This window comes from Schistocerca nitens, chromosome 12 (genome assembly GCF_023898315.1).
Source record: "Schistocerca nitens isolate TAMUIC-IGC-003100 chromosome 12, iqSchNite1.1, whole genome shotgun sequence".
NCBI lineage: Eukaryota > Metazoa > Arthropoda > Insecta > Orthoptera > Acrididae > Schistocerca > Schistocerca nitens.
The window spans coordinates 172,665,315-172,692,845 of NC_064625.1; the positions used below are offsets into that span (position 1 = coordinate 172,665,315).

At 42.4% G+C, this 27,531-nt stretch overlaps 1 protein-coding gene across 2 annotated transcripts in view; it reads left to right on the forward strand.

The window, feature by feature from the left end:
* The window catches only part of LOC126215365 (uridine phosphorylase 1), a 415,530-nt gene that overhangs the window by 263,646 nt on the left and 124,353 nt on the right, over window positions 1–27,531 (forward strand). Inside the window, exon 2 of one of the 2 annotated variants that reach the window (XM_049942057.1) lies at window positions 5,840–6,028. The exons of the other annotated variant lie outside the window; for it this stretch is intronic. Within the exon in view, the coding sequence (XP_049798014.1) occupies window positions 5,907–6,028 (122 nt within the window). The 5' untranslated portion in view covers window positions 5,840–5,906. The remainder of the gene's footprint in view (window positions 1–5,839; window positions 6,029–27,531) is intronic. 2 annotated transcript variants of the gene reach the window in all.

Genomic DNA, 27,531 nt, shown 5'->3' on the forward strand with positions numbered 1-27,531 from the left:
CGTTGCCGAATACGACTCCAGTATCTCACCTACCGCGGCATCCTGCTCTTGATAACACCACTGCGATTGGAAGAGGCCTCATCTTTGAACGATCCAGACTGCATTAAGTTTGGCACTGCAGTCCTCTGTTGCCTAACCCCGTGGCAGGACTGCGCTCTGCATTCAAAATCATCTGGCCTCCTTGCTTTACGACAGGAATGCTACTTGTGCCCCACCACTATTCTGCACGCTAATTTATGTGAAACGGCCATTTCACGAGCAAGGCGAGGTGTTCATATCCGTGATCTCCCACGCGAACTAAAGGGCCCCCTCAAACGCTTAATATTTATTGCACAACAGAGTTTACCGTGCAATAATACTGACCGGTTGAGATCAGTATTGACGGCTTGTGGAACACGCTGAAGAAAACCGCAGAGTTTTGAAAATATTGAAGCTCGTTCAATGGGCAGAACTATAGACCTATATCTCTAACGTCGATCAGTTGTAGAATTTTGGAACACGTATTATGTTCGAGTGTAATGACTTTTGTCGAGACTAGAAATCTACTCTGTAGGAATCAGCATGGCTTTCGAAAAAGACGATCGTGTGAAACCCAGCTCGCGCTATTCGTCCACGAGACTCAGAGGGGCATAGACACGGGTTCCCAGGTAGATGCCGTGTTTCTTGACTTCCGCAAGGCGTTTTGATACAGTTCCCGACAGTCCATATCCTCTTACTTTGTTCATTAAACGACTATCAGACCAATTGTGTGATTGGATTGAAGAGTTCCTAGATAACAGAACGCAGCATGTCATTCTCAATGAAGAGAAGTCTTCCGAAGTAAGAGTGATTCCAGGTGTGCCGCAGGGGAGCGTCGTAGGACCGTTGCTATTCACAATATACATAAATGACCTTGTGGATGACATCGGAAGTTGACTGAGGCTTTGTGCGGATGATGCTGTAGTATATCGAGAGGTTGTAACAATGGAAAATTGTACTGAAATGCAGGAAGATCTGCAACGAATTGACGCATGGTGCAGGGAATGGCAATTGAATCTCAATGTAGACAAGTGTAATGTGCTGCGAATACATAGAAAGAAATATCCTTTATCATTTAGCTACAATATAGCAGGTCAGCAACTGGAAGCAGTTAATTCCATAAATTATCTGGGAGTAGGCATCAGGAGTGATTTAAAATGGAATGATCGTATAAAGTTGATCGTCGGTAAAGCAGATGCCAGACTGAGATTCATTGGAAGAATCCTAAGGAAATGCAATCCGAAAACAAAGGAAGTATGTTACAGTACACTTGTTCGCCCACTGCTTGAATACTGCTCACCGGTGTGGGATCCGTACCGAATAGGATTGATAGAAGAGATTGAGAAGATCCGACGGAGAGCAGCGCGCTTCGTTACAGGATCATTTACTAATCGCGAAAGCGTTACGGAGAGGATAGATAAACTCCAGTGGAAGACCGTGCAGGAGAGACGCTCGGTAGCTCGGTACGGGCTTTTGTTGAAGTTTCGAGAACATACCTTCACCGAGGAGTCAAGCAGTATATTGCTCCCTCCTACGTATATCTCGCGAAGAGACCATGAGGATAAAATCAGAGAGATTAGAGCCCACACAGAGGCATACTGACAGTCTTTCTTTCTACGAACAATACGAGACTGGAATAGAAGGGAGAACCGATAGAGGTACTCAAGATACCCTCCGCCACACACCGTCAGGTGACTTGCAGAGTATGGATATAGATGCAGATGTAGATATGCCATGTAAGGGCTGTATTATGCAATGCAGGTCAGTTCTTGCCATGACCGAGAGAAAATCAATTCGCTCCATGAATTTCCACAAAGAACTGAAGAAATAAATGGGAAAATGTCAGGTAGTGGGCTGTGAAGCCCTTTCTCTTTCTAATTTAATGAGTTATCTCAGTAAGTCACTACAGGAAGGGGACATGAACCCTAAGAACTTGGTTATAACGATAACACCGTGAAAAGAAAGAGAAATCTCCAACGACGATGAACCAGATCGACATTTTTTGATAAAAGAAACTGTAAAATACAAGTGGACCGTCTGTGTTGCCTCGTGGGTCAGCCACATGAAGACAATCAGGTGATTGACGATGCCATTGTCCAGTGACAGTTGACCGATCAACCTAACAAAATTATTACGTAAAAGATGTTCGTAAAAACTGAAAGAAATGTTCGGTAAATCGATCTCAGGGCGGTTCTGCTTATTGATGACGAACAAACAACGAAAGAACACGTAATGTGTGTGGTCGCTGTATCACCAAGCAGTTCGCTCCCTGTCTCCCTTACGGCCTCTGAAAGATTTGCTGAAGTATATGACAAATTACCTGCATCAACATGGGAATCAACAAGTCAAGTATTACGAAATAAATACGACCCAGATATTACGATATTATGTTCTGCTTAAGTGACAGCACAATGAAACGTTCATTCTCACGATGCAAGATCAATTTGGGAAAAGGCTAGTAATTGTGGCAAGAAAGAGTTAAATGCAATCCTCCTTTTCGCTTCTAGAAGAGCAAGAGTCCCTGTCCATAAAACAATGCTTTGACTTGATAACATGGAGTATGTGACTCATAACTCGGAAAATAAATTTACACTGTATTTCAATAATGATACAATTACACATAGGCTTTTTTTCCTTTATGTATTCATACAGTTTCGTGAATGATGTTTAAGTATTTCTTATAGGTATGATAGTGGAAAGCACAATACGGAATTTGAAGTTATGTTTGTGACTGTTCAATAAACGCCGGATACATAGTTGTTCACAATAGCAGAGGAAACTGAAGATCACGGCGTCACGACAGTAAAAGAAACGTTTATTTTACCTGTAGCGGTTCTCAAAATTGACAAATAAGATCAAGTTAGCTGCCGAGCGAGCGCATAAGTTTAATTTTCTTGGAACAGTTGCCCCAGTACACATACCGGATCATGTCAGGTTTAAATCAGAACAATAGGTTTTCCCCTCCTGCAAGAGTTATTTTAGTAGATCAATACACAGAAAACAGAGCAAGTATACTATAAATTATGCAGTACACTCGATTCATTTTGAATTACTTCTCGCAGTGGATACTCAAATACACTGTAAGACAAAAAGGAGTGCAATTTCAGAAAAACTGGGTGATTTATGTGAGTACTGCACCTCTGACCCCTACGCAGGCAGTTATTCGGCTTGGCACTGAGCGACAGAGTTTTTGTATGTCCTCCCAGAGGATATCGTGCCACTTTCTGACAAACTAGCGCGGAAGATCGTCAAATTTCCGACATCGTTGGAAGGCGCCGCCCACAATGCTCCAAACTTCTTACTTCGGGAGAGATTTTGAAACCTTGCTGGCCAAGGTATGGTAGGACGAAGCAGTAGAAACTGCCGTGTGTGGGCAAGCATTATGTTCGTGAAATGTAAAAGCAGGGCGGCTTGCAATGAAGAGCAACTAAACGAAGCGTAGAATATCCTCGACGTATCGCTGTGCTGTGAGGGTGACAACGAAAGGGCTCGTGCTATGAAATCAAGTGGCACCGCGGACCAACCGCTCTTGGCTGTCAGATCGTGTAGAGGGCGACAATCATGTTGCTAATCCGCCGCTATTCGGGACCTCTCCAGACACGTCTTCGGATTGGAACCTCGTTGACTGGAACAGAGTTGTCTTCAGCTTCAAACGTAAAAAACTGAAATAAATATTCGGTAAATCGATCTCAGGGCGGTTCTGCTTATTGATGACAAACAAATAACGAAAGAACACGAAATGTGTGTGGTCGCTGGAGAAGGTCTGGACAGCTATGGACTCTGGAATAAATTGTCCAGTTTTTCCAAAAGAGTAATCACTTGTCTATAAATGTACATCACATCTATAGATTTCCGTCCCATTCGGGTAATGTCTGCACAATTTCTGCTTGCGTCTTGAAAGTCATGCAATTCAATCGCAATACGTGAGAGTCCCACACCGTCAAGCGCCGACTTGTTCACGATGTAGGCGTTCCGAAAGTACACTACTGGCCATTAAAAGCGCTACACCACGAAGATGACGTGCTACAGACGCGAAATTTAACCGACAGGAAGAAGATGCTGTGATATGCAAATGATTAGCTTTTCAGAGCATTCACACAAGCTTGGCACCGGTGGCGACACCTACAACGTGCGGACATGAGAAAAGTTTCCAACCGATTTCTCATACACAAACAGCAGTTGACACGGCGTTGCCTGGTGAAACATAGGTGTGATGCCTCGTGTAAGGAGGAGAAATGCGTACCATCACGTTTCCGACTTTGATAAAGGTCGGATTGTAGCCTATCGCGATTGCGGTTTATCGTATCGCGACAGTGCTGCTCGCGTTGGTCGACATTCAATGACTGTTACCAGAATATGGAATCGGTGGATTCAGGAGGGTAATACGGAACGCCGTGCTGGATCCCAACGGCCTCGTATCACTAGCAGTCGAGATGACAGACATCTTATCTGCATGGTTGTAACGGATCGTGCAGCCACGTCTCGATGCCAGAGTCAACAGATGGGGACGTTTGCAAGACAACAACCATCTGCACGAACAGTTCGACGACGTTTGCAGCAGCACGGACTATCAGCTCTGAGACCGTGGCTGCGGTCACCCTTGACGCTGCATCACAGACAGGAGCGCCTGCGATGGTGTACTCAACGACGAACCTGTGTGCACGAATGGCAAAACGTCATTTTTTCGGATGAATCCAGGTTCTGTTTACAGCATCATGATGGTCGCATCCGTGTTTGGCGACATCGCGGTAAACACATTGGAAGCGTGTATTCGTCATCGCCATACTGGCGTATCACCCGGCGTGATGGTATGGGGTGCCATTGGTTACATGTCCCGGTCACCTTTTGTTCGCATTGACGACACGTTGAACAGTGGACGTTACATTTGAGATGTGTTACGGCCCGTGGCTCTACCCTTCATTCGATCCCTGCGAAACCCTACATTTCAGCAGGATAATGCACGACCGCATGTTGCATGTCCTGTACGGGCCTTTCTGGCTACGGAAACTGTTCGACTGCTGCCCTGGCCAGCACATTCTCCAGATCTCTCAACAATAGAAAACGTCTGGTCAATGGTGGCCGAGCAACTGGCTCGTCACAATATGCCAGTCACTACTCTTGATGAACTGCTGTACCTGTACACGCCATCCAAGCTCTTTTGACTCAATGCCCAGGCGTATCAAGGCAGTTATTACGGCCAGAGGTGGTTGTTCTGGGTATTTATTTCTCAGGATCTATGCACCCAAATTACGTGAAAATGTAATCACATGTCAGTTCTAGTATAATATATTTGTGGAATGAATACCCGCTTATGACCTGCATTTCTTCTTGGTGTAGCAATTTTAATGGCCAGTGGTGTATTTTACAGCTGACGATGTCTCCAGCTGTAATCTGCACTGAAAGATCGATATGTCGTCAGGTACACATACGTACGTATCGCGTCTGTTCTTTTGGACCCGATAGAATGGACACCATACCTACATGAAAAGTATATGAACTGGGATACAAGAGAAAAACAGAAATGCGGAGACTAGCAGAAATCGTAATGGTATGTGCGAATAACCATCCCTATGCAGGCCTGTACCGTAGCTCTCGTGGTTGTGAGAATGTGAGGCATTCCTTTGTGGGGCGACCGTTGGCGTTGACGTGGAACGCCGGCCCAGCTGGGAGAGCTGCTGACGTAGCGGGCCGTGCGGTGGTGGGGGCAGGGGGCTCGCCAAGGGCCGGTGGTGGGGGAAGCTCGGGAAGTGTCCCGCGTGCAGTTTTTAGCCGCGGACCTGGCGTGCTCAACCGGCGCAGTGTTGTGTGCTCCGTGCCGCAGGTAGGCAGCCGCGGGTCTTACGTCTCGTCCCGTGTTGTGTCGTGTGTGGAAGCGCGTCCGAATCGCGATGGCTGCGACCAGGGTCGTGGGCTCTATGGCGGGATTCGCGGGCAGCGCCGCGGCCAACGGCTTCACGCCCGAAAAGCGACAGCAACCGCAGCAGCAGGAGGAGGAAGAAGACGGCACGAGGTGAGTTAACGCTCCATGGAGCGCTGCGCCATGCCTTTGTTGCCATGCCGTCGCGTCGGCCAGTTCACATTAGCTTTCGCTCTGACCTGCTTGTCTTCGTAAACGGAATACGCAGCGTTACTCACTTGGTTGGTCTCGACGATGAGCCTACTAAAACAGTTTCGAATAATAGTAATGGAGGTAATCATTTCATTGTACCGATTCCATGCTTGCCGGTTAATATTGGTAGAGTAGCTATCTTAGACATGAAGTCTTCGAAGAGCTCTGGATTTAAAGTTAAGTAGTGAACCCCCTTCCAGTTTTCGTTCTGTATTTTCAATATAAAATTATGTAAATAATATGCACCAAAATACTCACCAGAGTATTTCCATAATCTCAAACAGATTTCCTGATTTTATTTTGCAGTTTTAGTCTTTACGAAAAAGGTTGCGTTAAATATGTCACATTCTTGTCTATGGGACGAAAGTAAACATTATGATACGCTACAGGTCATTCTGTTACCACAACAATCATAACTTGGCATTCACATTAGTTGGCTTCACCAACTCTCAATCTGAGTTATCACCGTACAACCTAACATAGACCCGACGCTACGCTACAAGCCAATCTGTCATCACGGAGCAGGCCGGGGTGGCCGAGCGGTTCTAGGCGCTTCAGTCTGGAACCGCGCGACTGCTACGGTCGCAGGTTCGAATCCTGCCTCGGGCATGGATGTGTGTGATGTCTTTAGGTTAGTTAGGTTTAATTAGTTCTAAGTTCTAGGGGACTGATGACCTCAGAAGTTAAGTCCCATAGTGCTCAGAGCCATTTGAACCATTTTTTTGTCATCACGGAGACGGTGGGGGCTGCGCTGTAACATGATGATGATGATGATGATGATAATGATATGTACAATTATTGAGACGAAAAGGCAACGAGGATTGTTCCGGTCCTCACTAGCTTAAGTTTTTTTCGCCTTTTTTCGTTTAATAAATGTTACTTAGAAGTTAATGCTAGTTTTTTGTAAAACAGATCCGAAGATAGTTGGTTCGCCAATCGCACGGAAAGGAAGTAATTAAAAATATTGTGAAAAAGACGTAGGAAATTATATTCGCAGATGATTCTGCAATAAAAAAAAAAGTCTTTAAATGTTACGGCGCAGTCGTTTTATCTTCAGTGGGTCGCACATAGTTGTTTATCTTAAATACGCAGGGCTACACGAACAAAACTGCCGATGAAAGGTCAGGTTAAAAGAAACTAGTATTTTAATTTTGACACAAAACCTGCTTTTGTCTTTCGAAATTTTTCGTGGTACGAAATTTATAAGCCACCAACAAAGGTGATTACAGCGTCGGTTCAATGCACCAAGCAACCGACCCGCCGCTGGGGGCGCCAAGGTAAGAGTAGCGCCCAAGAGTAAGATTTGTACACAGTGCGTTATCACAACACTTGGTTGCGGAAACTGTACGAGAGGAAAAACAGAGTGGGGGCGCCAAATGATAAGAAACATGGGTGGAAGAAATGTTCTTATGACGCGCCTGCTTTGAACTGTGCTTGGGCCGTAAAAATATATTACTGTGTTCCGTAAAGGCAAACGATTAATTTACGTCAGTTCGAATTCCTGTCGACTATCGACATATTTAGGATACGGTCGCCGAGCAAAATATCACAGATTTTTGGGCCTATCGTTTGTTTTAGAAACTGTAGTCACTCTTTCATTATAAATGGTTCAAATGATTCTGAGCACTATCGGACTTAACTTCTGAGGTCATCAGTCCCCTAGAACTTAGAACTACTTAAACCTAACTAACCTAAGGACATCACACACATCCATGCCCGAGGCAGGATTCGAACCTGCGACGTAGCAGTCGCTCGGTTCCAGACTGTAGCGCCTAGAACCGCTCGTCCACTCAGGCCGGCTCTTTCATTATAAAGGTACCTCCGAGGGCATCGCCCTGGTAGGATATACTTGTCTCTTCACCATCAGAATCATGTGTAAACTCTCATCAGAATATGGTTTCTTCTCATTGCCAAGAGGGGAACGTCCACATTACTCTCGTTGGTGTCACAACAATATATAGCAAGGAATATGATGTTGCACTGTCCTCAGCTGGTATAAAAATCAGCGTACGCAATTGCTAAAGTACCGATTGTTACAAATCACCATCCTGTGTGTGTGTGTGTGTGTGTGTGTGCGCGCGCGCGCGCGCCGATACTTATATGACGTTGCGTCTGACTGAATCACGTTGAAACATTTAGTCGACGGCGTGCAGATTACATACATATTCCGTAAAACCACCATGGAGTGCATGACAGACGGTTGTACCACATGTCAGTCATTGACACACTATAATCAGTTGCAAATCTTAGTCATGCGAAATTTCAGGAATATGCCTATTTCCACTCAGCGATTAATAGGATTGTAAATGTTTCACTACAACAACCAGCAATGGATAAAGAAATAACTGTACTCCAGCACACAGCCTACAAAACAATTTCAAGCCAAACATAGTACGAAAATTACATAAAGAAAAAAAAAACATAACCCACGAACCAACCAATATACAGTAATATAACACTGATAAACCCTAGCCAAACAGAAAATCACATACATACCAGCAGTCTACATGGGGAAACTGTGAAACAAGATGAACAATATACCAAATTATACACACGTAAAGCTAGCATTCAGAACTATTGATAGCCTAAACACGAAAATCCACTCTGTAAGAACCAAAATACCAGAATACGCTAATCCACGCATAACAGAGTTACATGTGACAATTTTAACAAATTTTACAATGGACAAAGACTTGAAGTACGTACTAGACATCGTCATAACAGTCGATCGAGTCTCTTCATGCATTAAAAAAAAACAAATATAAATATTTAACATTAATCAAAGGACAGTTGCGGCTCACCATATAGGGGAGATGCTGAGTCGCAGATAGGCACAAGGAAAACACTGTCACTCAATAAACTTTCAGGTAACAAGATCTCTCTCTCTCTCTCTCTCTCCCCCCTACACACACACACACACACACACACACACACACACACAAAATAACAAAAGAACCTGTCATGAACGTAGTGGAGGAATTGGAAATTTATACACACATGAAAAATTATCCACACGACGTATTAACCGAACAGGGTACAAAATTTCACTGACATTCTGGAACCTCACAACGAATAAAAAATAAACTACCACAGATTCCACAAAGAACTAAATTATCTGACAGTACGGCAGACTTCCTCTAAACGCTTTGTAAACGTACAGCATCCCTGAGAATTGTCAACAGCTGTAAAACTGCTGAATGGCTATCAAATGACTTACGGCAATGCAGCCGGATGACGTCGTCGAAAACAGCCGATATTTCGACAGGAGACCACCCAGTCATTTTAAAGGCGAAAGTGCAGCAAGTAACCTCTGTGCAAGGAAATTTAAAACCTCGGTTTGCGTAGCTGTTCTTTCTATTTCTCCGATATGAGTTCCGGAAGTTTCTTCATTCTCCTTGCGAATCGCTACAGGATCCGCCAGCAGAATTGTGAAGGAAGTTCTGTCCGAATTTTCTACAAACGATCCCCGGTTTCTTTAGCAGTACCTTCGAACAAAGGAACTTCGGAACAAGCAAAGTAACTTTCGACCAAATGGCAGTTTTCCGAATGTGACAGTCCTGAAAGAAAACGTGAATGCACTAAAGATTCTTTAAATCATTATCTGTGTCTTATTGACAGTCCATCCAGTTTTCTTTCCATAGACATCTTGCAGCCATCACCACTAGGACTCAAACTGCACATGCGCGAAAAGGCTGCCCTGTCGCAATGTGGTGTCGTGGACAGTCGCAGGCAGCGGTCACGCCGTGGGAAACGAATTTAACTTCGAGAAGTGTGTACCAACTCCAGTTTCACTAATTTTTATTTGAGGAGATAAGGAATTGCCACCGCAGTTTTTAGGTTTTGTACTGGATTGTGTCGCATTGTACACACACTGTTTTGACAGTCGCAACGTTGTGAAGTGGCTTCCTACTTTGCTAATGTAAAGGTTTTTCGAAAAACTTTAAATACTGACCAGTGACACTCAGCACAGAAGCTATTTATGCCACTTTCAAACGTTTTCAGGAGCGAAACACTGTAGGGAGGGATCCACAATAACATTGCCGTGGGCGGAGCTTGTGTAGTACGCATTTCTGCCGCTAGGCGGGTATACGCAACTCATTGTCAGTGTTGCCAATTTAGCGACTTTGTCGCTAGAAATGGTGACTTTTGCCTTCGTCTTAGCCACAAAAAAACTTTTTAGCGCCAAAAATTATTTAGCAACTTATCTGGCGACTTTTGGAGTACTGACGGCTTTTGAAATACAAATCAAAACTAATTTGGGCTAGTATTTTCATTGACAAAACGAAGATTTTAACTATAGAATGGGTACTACACTGACTTTGTTCTAGATTTCCTAAGTTAAAGTAGGTTCTTAACAGATCATGTAGCATTGTTCAGCATTTAGTAAACCTGAATATGGGAATTGCTTACAGAGTAAGGAAACCTTGACTATAGAACAATTCATTATTCATTACCCACTAGCCTGTTATCGTCGATAGCGTATCGATCTATAATTCTTCAACTTTTGAACTCCCTTTATTTTTCGAATTGAAAAAAAAAAACAAACATACGTAACATTATGTATAATAAAATACATTTCTGTCCAGCAACCTCTAATTTTTCGAAATGTTAACTCGCGGTCATATTATTACCACATGCACAGTGGTAACGCAAGAACAATTCGGTGGGAGTATCTCAGACATTATTACGTTTTAAACAATGAACAATAGGACACATATCGAGTTACCGAGTGAGTAGATTGTTTCATGACCTCTAGTTCGCCTGAGTTTTAATGTATTTTCAGTGATTATAAATTAGTGAAACTTATGTTGCGGTGGCTTACATAATGGATTTACCGTAGAAGAAGAAGCAGTATGCTCAAAATATCGGGATGCGTGGGAAGCAGTACCTGAATTCAATGGGTGGCTGAAACTAGTCGTTGGAGACTTATCCAAGGCAAGACGTCAACTATGTGCAACAGAGTGTTATGCTAAATTGTATGATATTAGAAAACATTCGAAAACTATTAAGCATAAACAAAAAATTGATTTAAAAAAACACAAACCACCTTTCCTGTGAAAATTATTCCGAAAACTACAGTTAGAATAGCAAGCAGAGCGGAAGGCGCCCTTTCTTTATTTACTGCTGAACATTGATCTATTTTAGCTGTAGATCATTTTGGAATACTCTGCAAGAAGGTGTTTTCCGGTGATGAGGGCGCTAAAACATGCAATTACATCGTACAAAGTGCACTAACATTAGAACTGAAGTTTTGGCTCCATATTTTACAAAGTAATTGGTTGAAGCTATAGGTAACCAAAAATACAGTGTACTAATAGATGAATCCACAGATGTATTAATATCTAATATGCTCGGTGTCGTTATACGGTACTGTAGTGTAAACAACCAAACCATTAGATCGCATTTCTCAAACTCGCAGTAGTAGAAACTGCAGATGCAAGAAATCTGGCTGCTGTTCTTCTGAATTCTTTGGAAGATCTCAAACTTCCAGTCGCTAATATGGTAGGAATTGGCACAGATAATGCTTCTGCAATGGTTGGAATAAACAATGGGCTTTTCGAACAACTAGAGAGAGAATATGGTTTGAAGCATTTGGTATTGATCCGTTGCATTTGTCACTCTCTTCAGCTTGCAGTTTCGAACGCCGCAGTGAATACCATACCTAGAAACATAGAGTTTCTTGTACGCAAGAACTACAATTGGTTCTCCATTTCACCCAAAAGACAAGAGGAATATAAAAAGGTTTATGAGACAATAAATTGTGGAAAACAGCCACTAAAAATTTGTAAGGTCTGTGCAACACGTTGGCTTTCAATTGAACCAGCAATACGAAGAATTCTGGAGCAGTGGGAAGAACTAAAGCTACATTTTTCACTTGCCATGGTTCAAGACAATTGTTACACTGCCGATCTTTTGTATTGTATTGTATTGTGACGACTCAAATCATCTTTACAGGTTTTACCTTAAACATGCTTTAAAAGACGTACAAATAGCAATAAAAGCTTTTGAAGGAGAAGACAATGACCCCAGTTGATTTATTGACGACACCAGTTCCAAGCGAATGTAAGTACGCAAATCCGAACCTTGGCTTTATGTTTGAACAGAAAGTGTCTGAGTCAAGTTTGTCTGAAGAAAATAAAGTTTATTTGAAGAAGAGATGCATTCAGTTTAGTCTGAAACTCATAAAAGAAATTCAACAAAGACTGCCAAGTAACGTTACGATCCTAAAAAAAAGTCAATGCTGAATGTTGAAGAAACACTAAAAGTGAATAAAAATAATGCCGTAGCTGATGTAGCCAAACAATTGGGTTTTAGTGGCGATTTCATAGACGGTATGCTGCAAGAATGGCATAGTATCCACATCATTAGGTGGAATAACACTACTAACACAGTTCGATTTTGGAGTGAGGTTTTGCAGTATAAAAATGCCGCAGGGGAGAATCCTTTTTCTTTGATTTCACACCTAGCAATGACTGTTCTATGCTTACCGCATTCAAATGCAGAAGTGGAAAGAATATTCAGTTCTATGAACATTATAAAAACTAAACAACGTAACAGATTATCGTTAAAGACAATTAATGCCTTGATCATATTGAGAGACCAGCTGAAGAAACAAAAATTGTGCATCTTTTGACATATCGTCAGACGTATTGGAGCTAATTGGAACGAACAAAAGTTACTCTTTTGCGACAAAACCAGTCGAACTGCAACATCATCCTTTGAGCGTCGTTCAACCTTCTACATCAACTACAGTTCTGTCAGAGCATCAAACAGAAGAGTTAATCGATCTTCTGAGTGACGACGATGAATAGCTCATATACCGGTATGTATATATTTTGTAACCTAATTTGAGTTCTTGCTTTCTTTTGTTACAAATATAGTTGTATATTTCTAGTATATTTGACTACTGTGATTGAAACAACAATTTATGTGTTGCGTCAATTATGATAAAATGTTTAATTAAACGTCAGCGTATTTTATATGTATGTTGTTGCAAGCGATGCGTCATTTAATTAAGACAATATAGAAATTACGTATGAGACAATTTTTATTAATATTTTATTACCCCCTCACTGACTTATTGCACCATTCACAGCACGAAATTTTCAGTACACCCCTAGTAAAATCAGTTTTAGCGACTTTCTAGCGGCTTTTGATATTGAATCTAGCGACTCAGGTTTTTTAGAGTTGGCAACACTGCTCATTGTCAGTTCAGTGCCGCCTGTGTCGTCGACATGGCTTATTCCGTTAATCTGCAGTGATTGTTTTTACTTGCGCTGTTTTGTTGTTGTTCCGTTTTTTATGATGGCAAGTTTAAGTGAACAATGTGCAGGCGTGAAATTTTGTTTTCTACTCGAAACAAATGTTGCTGAAAGTGTTTTAATGTTGAAAAAAAATGGTTCAAATGGCTCTGAGCACTATGGGACTTAACATCTGAGGTCATCAGTCCCCTAGAACTTAGAACTACTTAAACCTACCTAACCTAAGGACACCACACACATCCATGCCCGAGGCAGGATTCGAACCTGCGACCGCAGCGGTCACCTGGATCCAGACAGAAGCGCCTAGAACCGCTCGGCCACAGCGGCCGGCAGTGTTGAAAACAGTTTGGCAAGATGGCGCCAAGGGGAAAAAATCGAGTGTACGAGCGGTTTGCTCGATTTCAAAATGGCGACATGTCGATTGGTGACAAACCTCGTTCTGGACGTCCGTCAGCTGCAGGAATCGACGAAAAATTTGAAAATATTCGCGAGCTTGTGCTCACGCACTGTCGACAGACAATTGATCAACTGTCAGAGATTAGTGGGTTATCGTGGAGCTCCGTTCAGGAAATTTCAACGGAAGATATGGCAGTGGAAAGGGTTGCTGCCAAGTTTGGTCCTCGGGTTTTTACTGGCAATCAAAACGAACACAGAGCTGAAACGTGCTTCGAGACAACAGTTTGAAACTGATCTAGATTTTCTATGGAAGGTGATTACTGGTGACATGGTCACGACCCAGAAACAAAGCAACAGTCAAGCCAATGCAATATGTCATCGTGTCCAAAAAAAAAGTCAAGTCAAATCAAATACCAAAACACTACTGATTTTTTTTTTAATACCAAGGGCGTAGTTCACTCAGTTTATTCCCCCAGGTCAGACCGTCCATCAGACCTATTATTTGGAAGACGATTGCGCGTCAGGGTTCGTCACAAAAGACCCGATTTGTGGCAGACAGGAGACTGGTTCTTCCACCATGACAACGCACATGGACACACAGCCATCTCTGTTAGACAGTTTTTGGCTAAAAATGGCGCGGTTCCGCTGTCCCATACACCGTACTCGCCTGACCTGGCTCCCTGCGACTTCTTCTTGTTTGCACAGATGGAAAGGGGCATTAAAGGACAAAGGTAGTAACTGTAACAGAGCGTATTTTGAAGGACTTAAGGTTGTTTCGTAAACAATTTGAAAATATATAGCTTTTAAAAGTAATTGCAGTTTTTTGGGTACCTCCTTGTATTTATATTCTGGTAAAATACTTTTAACCTTTGATCCTCCTTAAGGAAACTGAAGTACTGATTGCATATAATAATTCTCCACATCACGAGTTCTATCAGTGCAGTTTCCTGGTATACATTCAACAGACTAACAGCACACTGCCAAATTTATCAAGGTCGTGTATTGTACACAAACTGGCTGACAAAAGAAGTGAAGCATCCAGAAGGGAGGAGGAAATGAAACGAAACTTTGTGGTTTAGCAAGATACAATGTGTTAATTCAGTGGTTACAGGGTCTAATCTTCACAAAGAACTTAGCAGTACGAGACCTCTAATCAATATGATATTGCGCCGCATGTTGTGTGGATGTGTGCGCTGATTCGGTTGGGGAGGGTGTCGCTAAGTCGTCGTATCCTGTCTCGAAACACTCTCTTCTAACTGCTTCTCGATCTTGCATACTGCCTCTGAGACGCAATTGGCGTCCAAGCTGGTCCCGCACATGTTCTGTCAGGGACTGGTCTGGAGATGCTGCTGGCCACTGGTGTAGTTCAACAACACAGAGTTCAGACTTATGTGCCACGTATTTATGGGGATTATCCAGTTGAAATATGGCACCACGATACTGCTGCATGCGACATACCACACGACGACACAGTATGCCCCCTGTGGCACTGACGACAATCGTCAGACGCTGTCGTCAGAGATCGGCCGACAGCGCTGTCACAATGCGTCCGATCTCCTCCATCAATTTTTGGCGGGATGAAGGAAGCTAGGTGAAGTTAGAATCTACTCTACGTATAGGGTAGGTTAGGTTTTAACCTTAAAGGGTGATATGGATACGACAATGCCTCTGTACTTGGAGACGAGTGCCACAATGCGACTTTTGCTAATATAAAGATGCCGAATTCGTGTGAATGATCTATATCGTTTTCTGTATATTCTGACCTTAGTTATTGGAATTGCCAGACAAGTTTTACGAATGTATGGGTTCAAGGGAGAAACGTTGTGTTACACGCTGGAGATGATTCGTAGTGTTCTTGGGAAGCAAGATTACGAAAACTCTCTTTTGCTGAATTTATTTGAATTCGTCCAGACGTAAATCTATTACCCTTCAATGACTGTCATGCAGCATTCGTGAGAAAGACAAACCAAGTTTATGGTAAGATACATTTGCAAACCGTTTCGTGTAACAGAGACGCCACCCTACTGTCTTAAAGCACCAGTCAGCGGTAATGATTTATATGCAGGCAATGTCCACCTACTACAACCCAAAATAGATTCACTGCAGTTACTTTAACGATAAGATACGCCATCCTTCTCACTTGAGCACTTTTTTGTTATGATTTACGCCTAAAATGTTCGATAAAGATTTTACCCGCTTAGATTTCCAATAAAGGTACGATTCCGAAATATATCATCCTCAGAATGCCTCTAACTTCTCCGTTTACTAAACGCAGCGATTTCCCGCAGGCCGTGTTCCGTGTCGTGTTGGTCTATACGACCGTATAAAACTAACTGATCTGAATTTCACCGGTTGTCGTCCGAAGTCAGTACGCTGGGGCGATGAGATCGGCTGCATTGTGACCGCGTACGTAGCGGCGTACTGGTTAGTAAAGATCGGCCGTCTTCGGCCGATGTCGGTCGTCGGCGGAATCCACCGATATCGGTGCCGGTCTCACCGCGGTGTTGGCCGATAGAGGACTGCCATGCCACGTCATGTAACTGAAATCAGGAAATTGCTTGTTTGCAGCAAGGCGCATGCCCGCACAGTCCGACGGCGTCTGTAGCATCACAGACTTACGGCACGGCGCCCGTTGTCACGGTTTCCCTTGACGAAGCGGCAGCGAGTGGGGATGGCGGTTATCGCTGAAACAGATGGTTTTCTGTTGTATCGGTATACTAGCTGACCCGGCGAACTCTGTTCCGCCTTAAAGCCAATAAATAATCAATTTTGGATATTAAGTTCAATTTTTTATTAGGAAATACAAATAAAGAATGTCAGTATTTTAATCATTATTCTTTATGTTTTTTGGTGCATACCTTCCACTCTTCAGTTAAGTACCTTGTGATACACGATATTTTTTGTTTTATTATCAGGCGCAAGAACGAACAACGCAGATAGTCTTCCGACCTGTAAACATGCCACATATGGTTCAAATGGCTATGAGCACTATGGGACTGAACTTATGAGGTCATCAGTCCCCTAGAACTTAGAACTACTCAAACCTAACTAACCTAAGGACATCACACACATCCATGCCCGAGGCAGGATTCGAACCTGCGACCTTAGCGGTCGCGCGGTTCCAGACCGTAGTGCCTAGAACCGATCGGCCACTCCGGTCGGCATGCCACATATAATTGACCATGTGAAAAACATGGATAGTCCATATTCAAGCCACAAACTTTCAAGGAGTGGCCTTGTCATTTGTTAATGGTCATGGCGAATGCAAGGCGGATCGGAAATTGAAGTCTTTTAAACTCAAACGGCATATCGTTTGGGATCATCGGCATCCTCGGAAAGAGAACTTCCCCACCTTCGAATTTTCCTTTGAGTATCGTCGCGTAAATAACATTGTTCATCAATCTACTTAGCACCAAGCGCGTATCGTTGCTCAGTTTTGGTTGGTTTATGTTTCGAAACATTATTACTACGGAGCCAACTTTTAGGCGTAAATTGTGCGGTGGTAAGCCAGGCACATCCAAGGAGTTTAAAAATTCAATTGGATAGTTGGTGGCTTCATCTTCATTTGTTACACAGTCAATAGATTCGAGCCGGCCGGTGTGGCCGAGCGGTTCTAGGCGCTTCAGTCTGGAACCGCGCGACCGCTACGGTCGCAGGTTCGAATCCTGCCTCGGGCATGGATGTGTGTGATGTCCTTAGGTTAGTTAGGTTTAAGTAGTTCTAAGTTCTAGGGGACTGATGACCTCAGATGTTAAGTCCCATAGTGCTCAGAGCCATTTGAACCATTTTTGAATAGATTTAATGAATGCATTTTACCAATGATTTCATTCTGAATTAGGTAGTTTAGGTCATCTACGTCTTTATTCTTAGCCGCTAAAATTGCTCGCTCACTCAACCATTCATTACTTCTGTAGTTAGTAATGATATTTGGGAATACTTTGTTGATAAGTTCGTCTTTCGTTGAGACAAAGTTACAGAAATTACGTCGCCACAAAGCAATGAATGCAATGGCTCAGGTGGCGGAGTCAATAATGGCTATTTCACTTTCCCACTAAGGCAGCACAATCCGTGAGTTTCACCGGAAAACTTCAAAGCGCCCCAATACTCGCAGACAACGTCCATCGGCCCAATGCAGTCGCAAGGATTGAAGCAGTAATCAGTGCTGCAATCGTATCTAAACGCTGCTCGATTCAAATCATCACGTGATGTGCGTCTAAAATAATCTACATGTTGATCTCTATTGCTCGCTCGACGGTTTCGCATTGTCAACCGAGCCGTTTCACGGGCTGCCTCACTTTGCTCTTCTGATTGAGAAGCGCGAAGTCGAGCCATACTAACGCGGCGCTCTTCACGGGCAATTTGTTGTTCTTCTTCAGTCCTTTCATTCGCAATGTTTTGTATCCTTCTTGCATTACGGCTTTGTCGAGAAATATTCGATCGTCTTGGTCGCGGCATTGTTAATGATGATTCAAAGAAAATACGAATTACTTCTTTAAATTTTTAATTAATGATATATATTGATACTTAACCATAGACGTTTATCTTATTTGCGTTTTGTTTTTCCATGCCAGATGCGTTTTTGTTATACCAAGTTTTATAGTGACGTTTAGCTGTCATTTGCGTTTTGTTATTCCATGCCAGATGCATTTTTGTTATACCACGTTTTATAGCGGTCGAACGGGATAAAAAGTATCCTATATCCGTCTCCTGGTTCTAAGCTACCTCTCCACCAATTTTCAGCCAAATCGATCCGGCCGTTCTTGAGTTATAAATAGTATAACTAACACGACTTTATTTTATATAAATATAGATTTCAGTGCCAGCTTAACCTGACTGTTGAAACCGCTCAAATAAACCAGTTTCTGCAATAACCGATTTTCGGCTTTTCTTATTCCTATTGTTTCCTGTACTGGACACAGAAACCGAACGAAGAATGAAAAATTCTGATTTCCTCAGTTTCAAGATACATTAAATCAAAACATTAAATTGAGTACGGAAAGAAAATGAAACTTAGTCTGTTCACTGCTTGCTTCTTTTCTGTAAAGTGATCAGTGGTTGAATACTACAAAAAAATTACTAGTATTCCCCATTGATTATAATTTTCCGAACTCTGCTCAAAAATCATGTTGTAATCTAAGATCCTACGATTGTCTTGCTACGGTTGCAATCTCCGGGTATTCTATTGCTATGGGTTATAAATAAAGACAATTGTTACAGAAAGCGTTTTGTAATGCACAGCATTTCCCTGTCAGACTACTGACAAATACACAGAGATCTCTTACAGCTGGTCAACGGCTGACAAGTACTTGAAATACGGTTTTTATTTGCCCTTGGTATTGTAGTTCTCAGATACTTTACAATAAATTTCACCTATAGAGGCCGCCTATCATCGAGCGAAGATTGTGCCCGTATTTGGGAAGGATCGTCTGACAAGCACAACATGACATAAAGAACTGTAACTATTATTTGGTTGCAAAGTACGTGGTTCTGTATGGTGTCCTACAAAAAAACAACGACAATATTGACATTACCACCGATTACGAAATGCTCTGATGCATCGATGGAATATACATAGAGTAGTCCACTGATCGTGACCGGGCCAAATATCTCGCGAAATAAGCGTCAAACGAAAAAATTACAAAGAACAAAACCTGTCTAGCTTGCAGGGGGAAACCAGATGGCGCTATGGTTGGCCCGCTAGATGGCGCTGCCATAGGTCAAACGGATATCAATTGTGTTTTTTTAAAATAAGAACCCCCATTTTTTATTACATTTTGGTGTAGTACGTAAAGAAATATGAATGTTTTAGTTGGACCACTTTTTTCGCTTTGTGACAGATAGCGCTGTAATAGTCACAAACATATGGCTCACAATTTCAGACGAACACTTGGTAACAGGTAGGTTTTTTAAATTAAAATACAGAACGTAGATACGTTTGAACATTTTATTTCGGTTGTTCCAATGTGATACATGTACCTTTGTGAACTTATCATTTCTGAGAAAGCATGCTGTTACAGCGTGATTACCTGAAAATACCACATTAATGCAATAAATGCTCAAAACGATGTCCGTCAACCTCAATGCATTTGGCAATACGTGTAACGACATTCCTCTCAACAGCGAGTAGTTGGCCTTCCGTAATGTTCGCACATGCATTGACAATGCGCTGACGCATTCCCCCACAGAAAGAAATCCGGGGACGTCAGATCCGGTGAACGTGCGGGCCATGGCATGGTGCTTCGACGAGCAATCCACCTGTCATGAAATATGCTATTCAGTACCGCTTCAACCGCACGCGAGCTATATGCCGGACATCCATCGTGTTGGAAGTACATCGCCATTCTGTCATGCAGTGAAACATCTTGTAGTAACATCGGTAGAACATTACGTAGGAAATCAGCATACATTGCCCCATTTAGATTGCCATCGATAAAATGGGGGCCAATTATCCTTCCTCCCATAATGCCGCACCATACATTAACCTGCAAAGGTCGCTGATGTTCCACTTGTCACAGCCATCGTGGATTTTCCGTTGCCCGATAGTGCATATTATGCCGGTTTATGTTACCTCTGTTGGTGAATGACACTTTGTCGCTAAATAGAACGCGTGCAAAAAATCTGTCATCGTCCCGTAATTTCTCTTGTGCCCAGAGGCAGAACTGTACACGACGTTCAAAGTCATCGCCATGCAATTCCTGGTGCATAGAAATATGGTACGGGTGCAATCGATATTGATGTAGCATTCTCAACACCGACGTTTTTGAAATTCCCGATTCTCGCGAAATTTGGCTGCTACTGATGTGCGGATTAGGCGCGACAGCTGCTAAAACGCCTACTTGGGCATCATCACTTGTTGCAGGTCGTGGTTGACGTTCCACATGTGGCTGAACGCTTCCTGTTTCCTTAAATAACGTCCGGACACTTGGATGATGTTGTACAGGTTACCGAGCAGCATACATAGCACATGCCCGTTGGGCATGTTGATCACAATAGCCATACATCAACACGTTATCGACCTTTTCCGCAGTTGGTAAACGGTCCATTTTAACACGAATTCAGGTGTACATGCCGACGTCGCAAGCTGAAGATGAACAGATAGAGAAAGTGTATGAGGATATTGAAAGGGTAATGCAGTATGTAAAGGGGGACGAAAATCTAATAGCCATGGGCGACTGGAATGCAGTTGTAGGGGAAGGAGTAGAAGAAAAGGTTACAGGAGAATATGGGCTTGGGACAAGGAATGAAAGAGGAGAAAGACTAATTGAGTTCTGTAACAAGTTTCAGCTAGTAATAGCGAATACCCTGTTCAAGAATCACAAGAGGAGGAGGTAACTTGGAAAAGGCTGGGAGATACGGGAAGATTTCAATTAGATTACATCATGGTCAGACAGAGATTCCGAAATCAGATACTGGACTGTAAGGCGTACCCAGGAGCAGATATAGACTCAGATCACAATATAGTAGTGATGAAGAGTAGGCTGAAGTTCAAGACATTAGTCAGGAAGAATCAATACGCAAAGAAGTGGGATACAGAAGTACTAAGGAATGACGAGATACGTTTAAAGTTCTCTAACGCTATAGATATAGCAATAAGGAATAGCGCAGTAGGCAGTACAGTTCAAGAGGAATGGACATCTCTAAAAAGGGCCATCACAGAAGTTGGGAAGGAAAACATAGGTACAAAGAAGGTAGCTGCGAAGAACCTATGGGTAACAGAAGAAATACTTCAGTTGATTGATGAAAGGAGGAAGTACAAACATGTTCCGGGAAAATCAGGAATACAGAAATATAAGTCGCTGAGGAATGAAATAAATAGGAAGTGCAGGGAAGCTAAGACGAAGGAAAAATGTGAAGACATCGAAAAAGATATGATTGTCGGAAGGACAGACTCAGCATACAGGAAAGTCAAAACAACCTTTGGTGACATTAAAAGCAACGGTGGTAACATTAAGAGTGCAACGGGAATTCCACTGTTTAATGCATTGGAGAGAGCAGATAGGTGGAAAGAATACATTGAAAGCCTCTATGAGGGTGAAGAGATGTCTGATGTGATAGAAGAAGAAACAGGAGTCGATTTAGAAGAGGTAGGGGATCCAGTATTAGAATCGGAATTTAAAAGAGCTTTGGAGGACTTACGGTCAAATAAGGCAGAAGGGATAGATAGATAACATTCCATCAGAATTTCTAAAATCATTGGGGGAAGTGGCAACAAAACGACTATTCACGTTGGTGTGTAGAATATGAGACTGGCGACATAACATCTGACTTTCGGAAAAGCATCATCCACATAATTCCGAAGACGGCAAGAGCTGACAAGTGCCAGAATTATCGCACAATCAGCTTAACAGCTCATGCATCGAAGCTGCTTACAAGAATAATATACAGAAGAATGGAAAAGAAAATTGAGAATATGCTAGTTGACGATCAGTTTGGCTTTAGGAAAAGTAAAGGGACGAGAGAGGCAATTCTGACGTTACGGCTAATAATGGAAGCAAGGCTAAAGAAAAATCAAGACACTTTCATAGGATTTGTCGACCTGGAAAACGCGTTCGACAATATAAAATTGTGCAAGCTGTTCGAGATTCTGAAAAAAGTAGGGTTAAGCTATAGGGAGAGACGGGTCATATATAATATGTACAACAACCAAGAGGGAACAATAAGAGTGGACGATCAAGAACGAAGTGCTGTACATCCAGGAAGCAATGATGGAAATAAAAGAAAGGATCATGAGTGGAATTAAAATACAAGGTGAAAGGATATCAACGATACGATTCGATGATGACATTGCTATCCTGAGTGAAAGTGAAGAAGAATTAAATGATCTGCTGAATGGAATGAACAGTCTAATGAGTACACAGTATGGTTTGAGAGTAAATCGGAGAAAGACGAAGGTAATGAGAAGTAGTAGAAATGAGAACAGCGAGAAACTTAACATCAGGATTGATGGTCACGAAGTCAATAAAGTTAAGGAATTCTGCTACCTAGGCAGTAAAATAACCAATGACGGACGGAGCAAGGAGGACATCAAAAGCAGACTCGCTATGGCAAAAAAGGCATTTCTGGCCAAGAGAAGTCTACTAATATCAAATACCGGCCTTAATTTGAGGAATAAATTTCTGAGGATGTACGTCTGGAGTACAGCATTGTATTGGTAGTGAAATATGGACTGTGGGAAAACCGGAACAGAAGAGAATCGAAGCATTTGAGATGTGGTGCTATAGACGAATGTTGAAAATTAGGTGGACTGATAAGGTAAGGAATGAGGAGGTTCTACGCAGAATCGGAGAGGAAAGGAATATGTGGAAAACACTGATAAGGAGAAGGGACAGGATGATAGGACATCTGCTAAGACATGAGGGAATGACTTCCATGGTACTAGAGGGAGCTGTAGAGGGCAAAAACTGTAGAGGAAGACCGAAATTGGAATACGTCAAGCAAATAATTGAGGACGTAGGTTGCAAGTGCTACTCTGAGATGAAGAGGTTAGCACAGGAAAGGGATTCGTGGCGGGCCGCATCAAACCAGTCAGTAGACTGATGACCAAGAACAAAAGGTTTCGCTTTACACCCATATTCACCATCCGCTTTCCCCTTGTAAGTAACAAAGCGAATGCTGGACGATAGAGAACGGACGATACTTTCATGGCGTGGCATCATATGTAGACAACGGCTCGAAATCTTATCTGTCTGCCTGACGCCAAGAAAATGAAGAAACCGTAAGTGTACTCAGCTGATGTGTGTTTCTGTCTGCTCATTCGTCACATGTGAAATGTTTTTCGCTTACGACCCTTGTTGCAGAATAATTTTTGCTGCATAGTTCGCTATTTTTTTTTCTAGCGAATTCGTTCGTACATCTTTGGAGAACCTTGGGAAATATTGCTTGCGATTGCATCATATGGTTTTAGAAGTCTCCAGAAGACGAAAAAAGAAAACTTTGGGACCGCTGACGACATGTTTACATTATATGCCCTTCCTTCTAGGCATACGTAGGCGTTGCGCAACTGTCGTCCGTGGTTCTGAAAGGCAGTCTGCGATGTTGCAATGTTTCAACTAAAAGGAAAATTCTCGACGTTTGGTTTTCACAAGTGACTGCATATTGTATGGTTAAGTGAAATTCAGAAAATTTTCAGTTTACGAAAGATGTATTCTCAACTGGGAATTCTACGGTTGCAATAATGAATCAATCATTAAATGTTTGATGTAGTAGGTATGTCTTATAACATTGGTTCTCTACCTTTCTGAGACGATCAACAGTGAGTGTTATCAGACGTTAGCTAGTGCACTCCCGCCTCCCTATCATCATCATCAGCAGCAGCAGCAGCAGCAGCATATAACTAACTACACACTGAAAAACGATTTTCTTTGAACACTTTCATTTTGAAAATGATGAATGGTAAATAATATTTAGTTCTTACAAATGTTTTATTAACCAACGATGTAACGCATCAATGAGACAGTAATGAATCAATTCTCAGTAGTCGCGAGTGCTACTTACACTCCTCCTCCGAACAGAAAGCTACCTTTCCACATGTAGGACTAGACACGTGCTACAAAACATGCCGCCTCTGCTCCACTCCTCACCCTGCCGACACTTGCTTGAGCCACACTGTTCGGTCCCATTTAGAATCAACCAAGTGTGTGCAACTTACCTGGCTCTATTGTCTGTAAATAATGGGGTCTCTGGACTCCTTACTTCCGAACTGGCAAAATTTTCAAGACTTTTGGGTATCACTGGTTTGTGTCTGACAACTGCCACTAATGATGATTATTATGACAAATCGGTGTACGCCCTAAAGCACCGTTGCAGGGTTTCTGTTCTGTAGCGCTGTCAGTTTGTGTAATGTTGCGAAATGGGTAATGAAGCAATTCCTGATCTATTGCACGAACTAGGTACAACATGGAGAAGGCATTCTCATCAGATTTTTAAGCACAAGTAACGCGTATGTCTCCGTTTTACTGTCATGGGTGCATGCCACAATGTATGTATGTATGTATGTATGTATGTATGTACGAGGGTAAGTTAATTGTTATCCGCAATTTAGTTATATTGTTGTTTACTTTGGTAGTACTCTAGTTTCACGTTGATGACGCATGCTCTGTTTATCTGTTCTATATCTTAGCAATTTTCAAGCTGCTAGGTTAGTTTCGTTATCGCTGCCGTGCTGTTAATTATGGCTGCACAAAAGAAGAGCAACGTTCGATGATCCTTTTTTTGTGGTTGGAAGGCGTATCAGGGGCCGAAATTCATCGAAGACTTTCGATACAGTATTTTGCCACAACGGAGTGTCTACGAATGGATTGAGGAATTCCTAAATGGTCGCACAAGTGTTACGCACGACGAAGGAGCCGGACGACCGTTTACCGTCACAAATGAAGGAACCATTGAGCGTTCACGTGAAATGATTCTCTTGGACAGACGATTAACTATTGACGAAGTGGCACATCGTCTGCCAATTAGTCACAGTTCTGCCTACGAAATAATCCACAACAGACTTGGGTTTCATAAAGTTTGTGCAAGATGGGTCCCAAAACAACTCACACAGTTGGATAAGCAAACGCGCTTGGACATCTGAAGAAAACATTTGGATCGCTATGGTAACGAAGGGGACAACTTCTTAGACAGGATCATTACCGATGACGAAACATGGATCCATCGTTACGAGCCGGAGAGTAAACGGCAAGGGTATGGAATGGAAACATCCAAATTCGCCATGCAAGAAAAAGTTGAAGATCCAACCGTCCGCAGGAACACTGATGCTTGCGGTTTTTTGGGACGCAGTGGAACATCGTGGGGAAAGGGGCACAACAATAAACAGTGTATGTTACAGTGAGATGCTTACTGCCAGGCTAAAGCCTGCAATTGGAAGCAAACGCCGAGGATGGCTGTCGAAAGGTGTGTAGTTGCACGACAATGCACATCCGCATACTGCTGCCCACGCTGCTGAAACGCTCCATAAACTCAAATTTGAAGTACTGGATCATCCTCCATATAGTCCCGATCTTGCCCCTTCTGACTATTACTTGTTTGGTCCACTCAAAAATGATGTAGGTAAAATTTTATGACTACTTTGCTGATAGTAATTGACTTACCCCATCACAGGAAGTCATATATTAATGCCAGCATTTGGAAAAAAGTAATTATAGGCAACTTTTGTAATCAGCTTTGCGTATTATGAAACAGTGATAATTGTAACGCTCTGTTAAACATAATTTAATTCATGACAAATACACTCTCTTGCTTTTACCCTTCAGAAAATTATATTTTACTCCTCAGGGGGCAATTTGGACCAGGTAGGGAACCACTGTGTTACATCAAACGTATATTGTCTTGTAACATAACGTAAAGTTTTAACATAGGCCTGAAAATTAATTATAGTACGACCGTTATGTTGTTACTTTTTCAGCACGAAGACTAGTTCGATGCAGTTGTCAGCGCCAATCTGTCCTGTGCAAGTCTCATCATGTGTGTTATAACAACCGATTCATTCTTTTCGTCAGGCTGTGCCATTAATTTTTTTCTTTTCCCTATTTGCTTGAGTACCTCGTCATTAGTTAATCGATGCGATCATTTAATCTTCGGCTTTTTCCTTAGGACTGCATTTGAAATGCTACTATTATCTTCTTGTCTGAGCTCTTTATAGCCTACGGTTCACTTGCGTCTAAGGCTACAGTCAGGACAAATAGTGCCAAGAAAGACTTCCTAACGCTCAAATTCATACTCGATACTAACAAACTTCTCTTCTTAAGGAATGATTATTTTGTATTGCCAGTCTGCTCCCTGTATGCTTCTTCACAACATGACAAAGATTACAGTGTTAGTGCTGTCTCTGAAAAAAGGAAGGAGAAAGGAAATCTAAGGGTTGACGAGGTCATGAAACACGGAGCACAAACTTGGGTTGTTGAAGTAGAGTGAAGGAAATCGGCTTGATCTCTCAGCGCAACCATTCCTGCCGGGTAAGAGAAACGTGGGATAACTTTAAACTGGATTGCCGAGAGTTGATTTGAACCGTCGCATTGTGAGCCAACTCGCTTCAAAACGTGAACACGATAAAATATGTCTATAAAATGTGTTCTTTTTAGATTCTTTGGGTCGCTGATTAGGAATTCGATGTCGGAATTATAAAATTTAAAATGGCGGATCCAATTTCGTGGACCAAAAATTATAAATTTAGCTGATTCGAGTAAAGCTTCAGGTATAAATTATTTTGAAGTCCCTGTTAACGATTTAGAAATCTAAATTGCCGTATAGAAATTTTTCATTCGATATTTTACATTTCCCAGTCGAAATCGTACTCATATTCGTCGCCTGAATCGTTATCGCCGACAGAAGGGTCGTTGTTGGGTTGTGCATTGGGAGACGGTGCGAACAGCAGACGTTTCATCTCAGGTGTCGCCTGTTTATCTTTTTCAGTTGTAATTTTCTGGAATCTCGAGATTAGCGGATCCGAAGATGACGGAGCCCCCATGGAAGACGTCATGCACCGGTCTCTTACTGGAAAGTTTGCGCGTAAAATGTTCTCGGTGACGCCGGATATCCTTATTCTGATTTTCCTGACCGTCTTCAGATAGCCGACCAATCGGCAACGAAGCAGCTTCGATTATGGCTTTTCCGTACATCAGAACTGCATAGCGGAATATTATCGATCAGGTGAGGATGGCTTCCGATTTTCAAGAAAGATACATTTTTTCCTCGGAGTTCTTGATAGATACGCTATACTTTAAGAGTTCTCTGTACAAAATTTGAGTT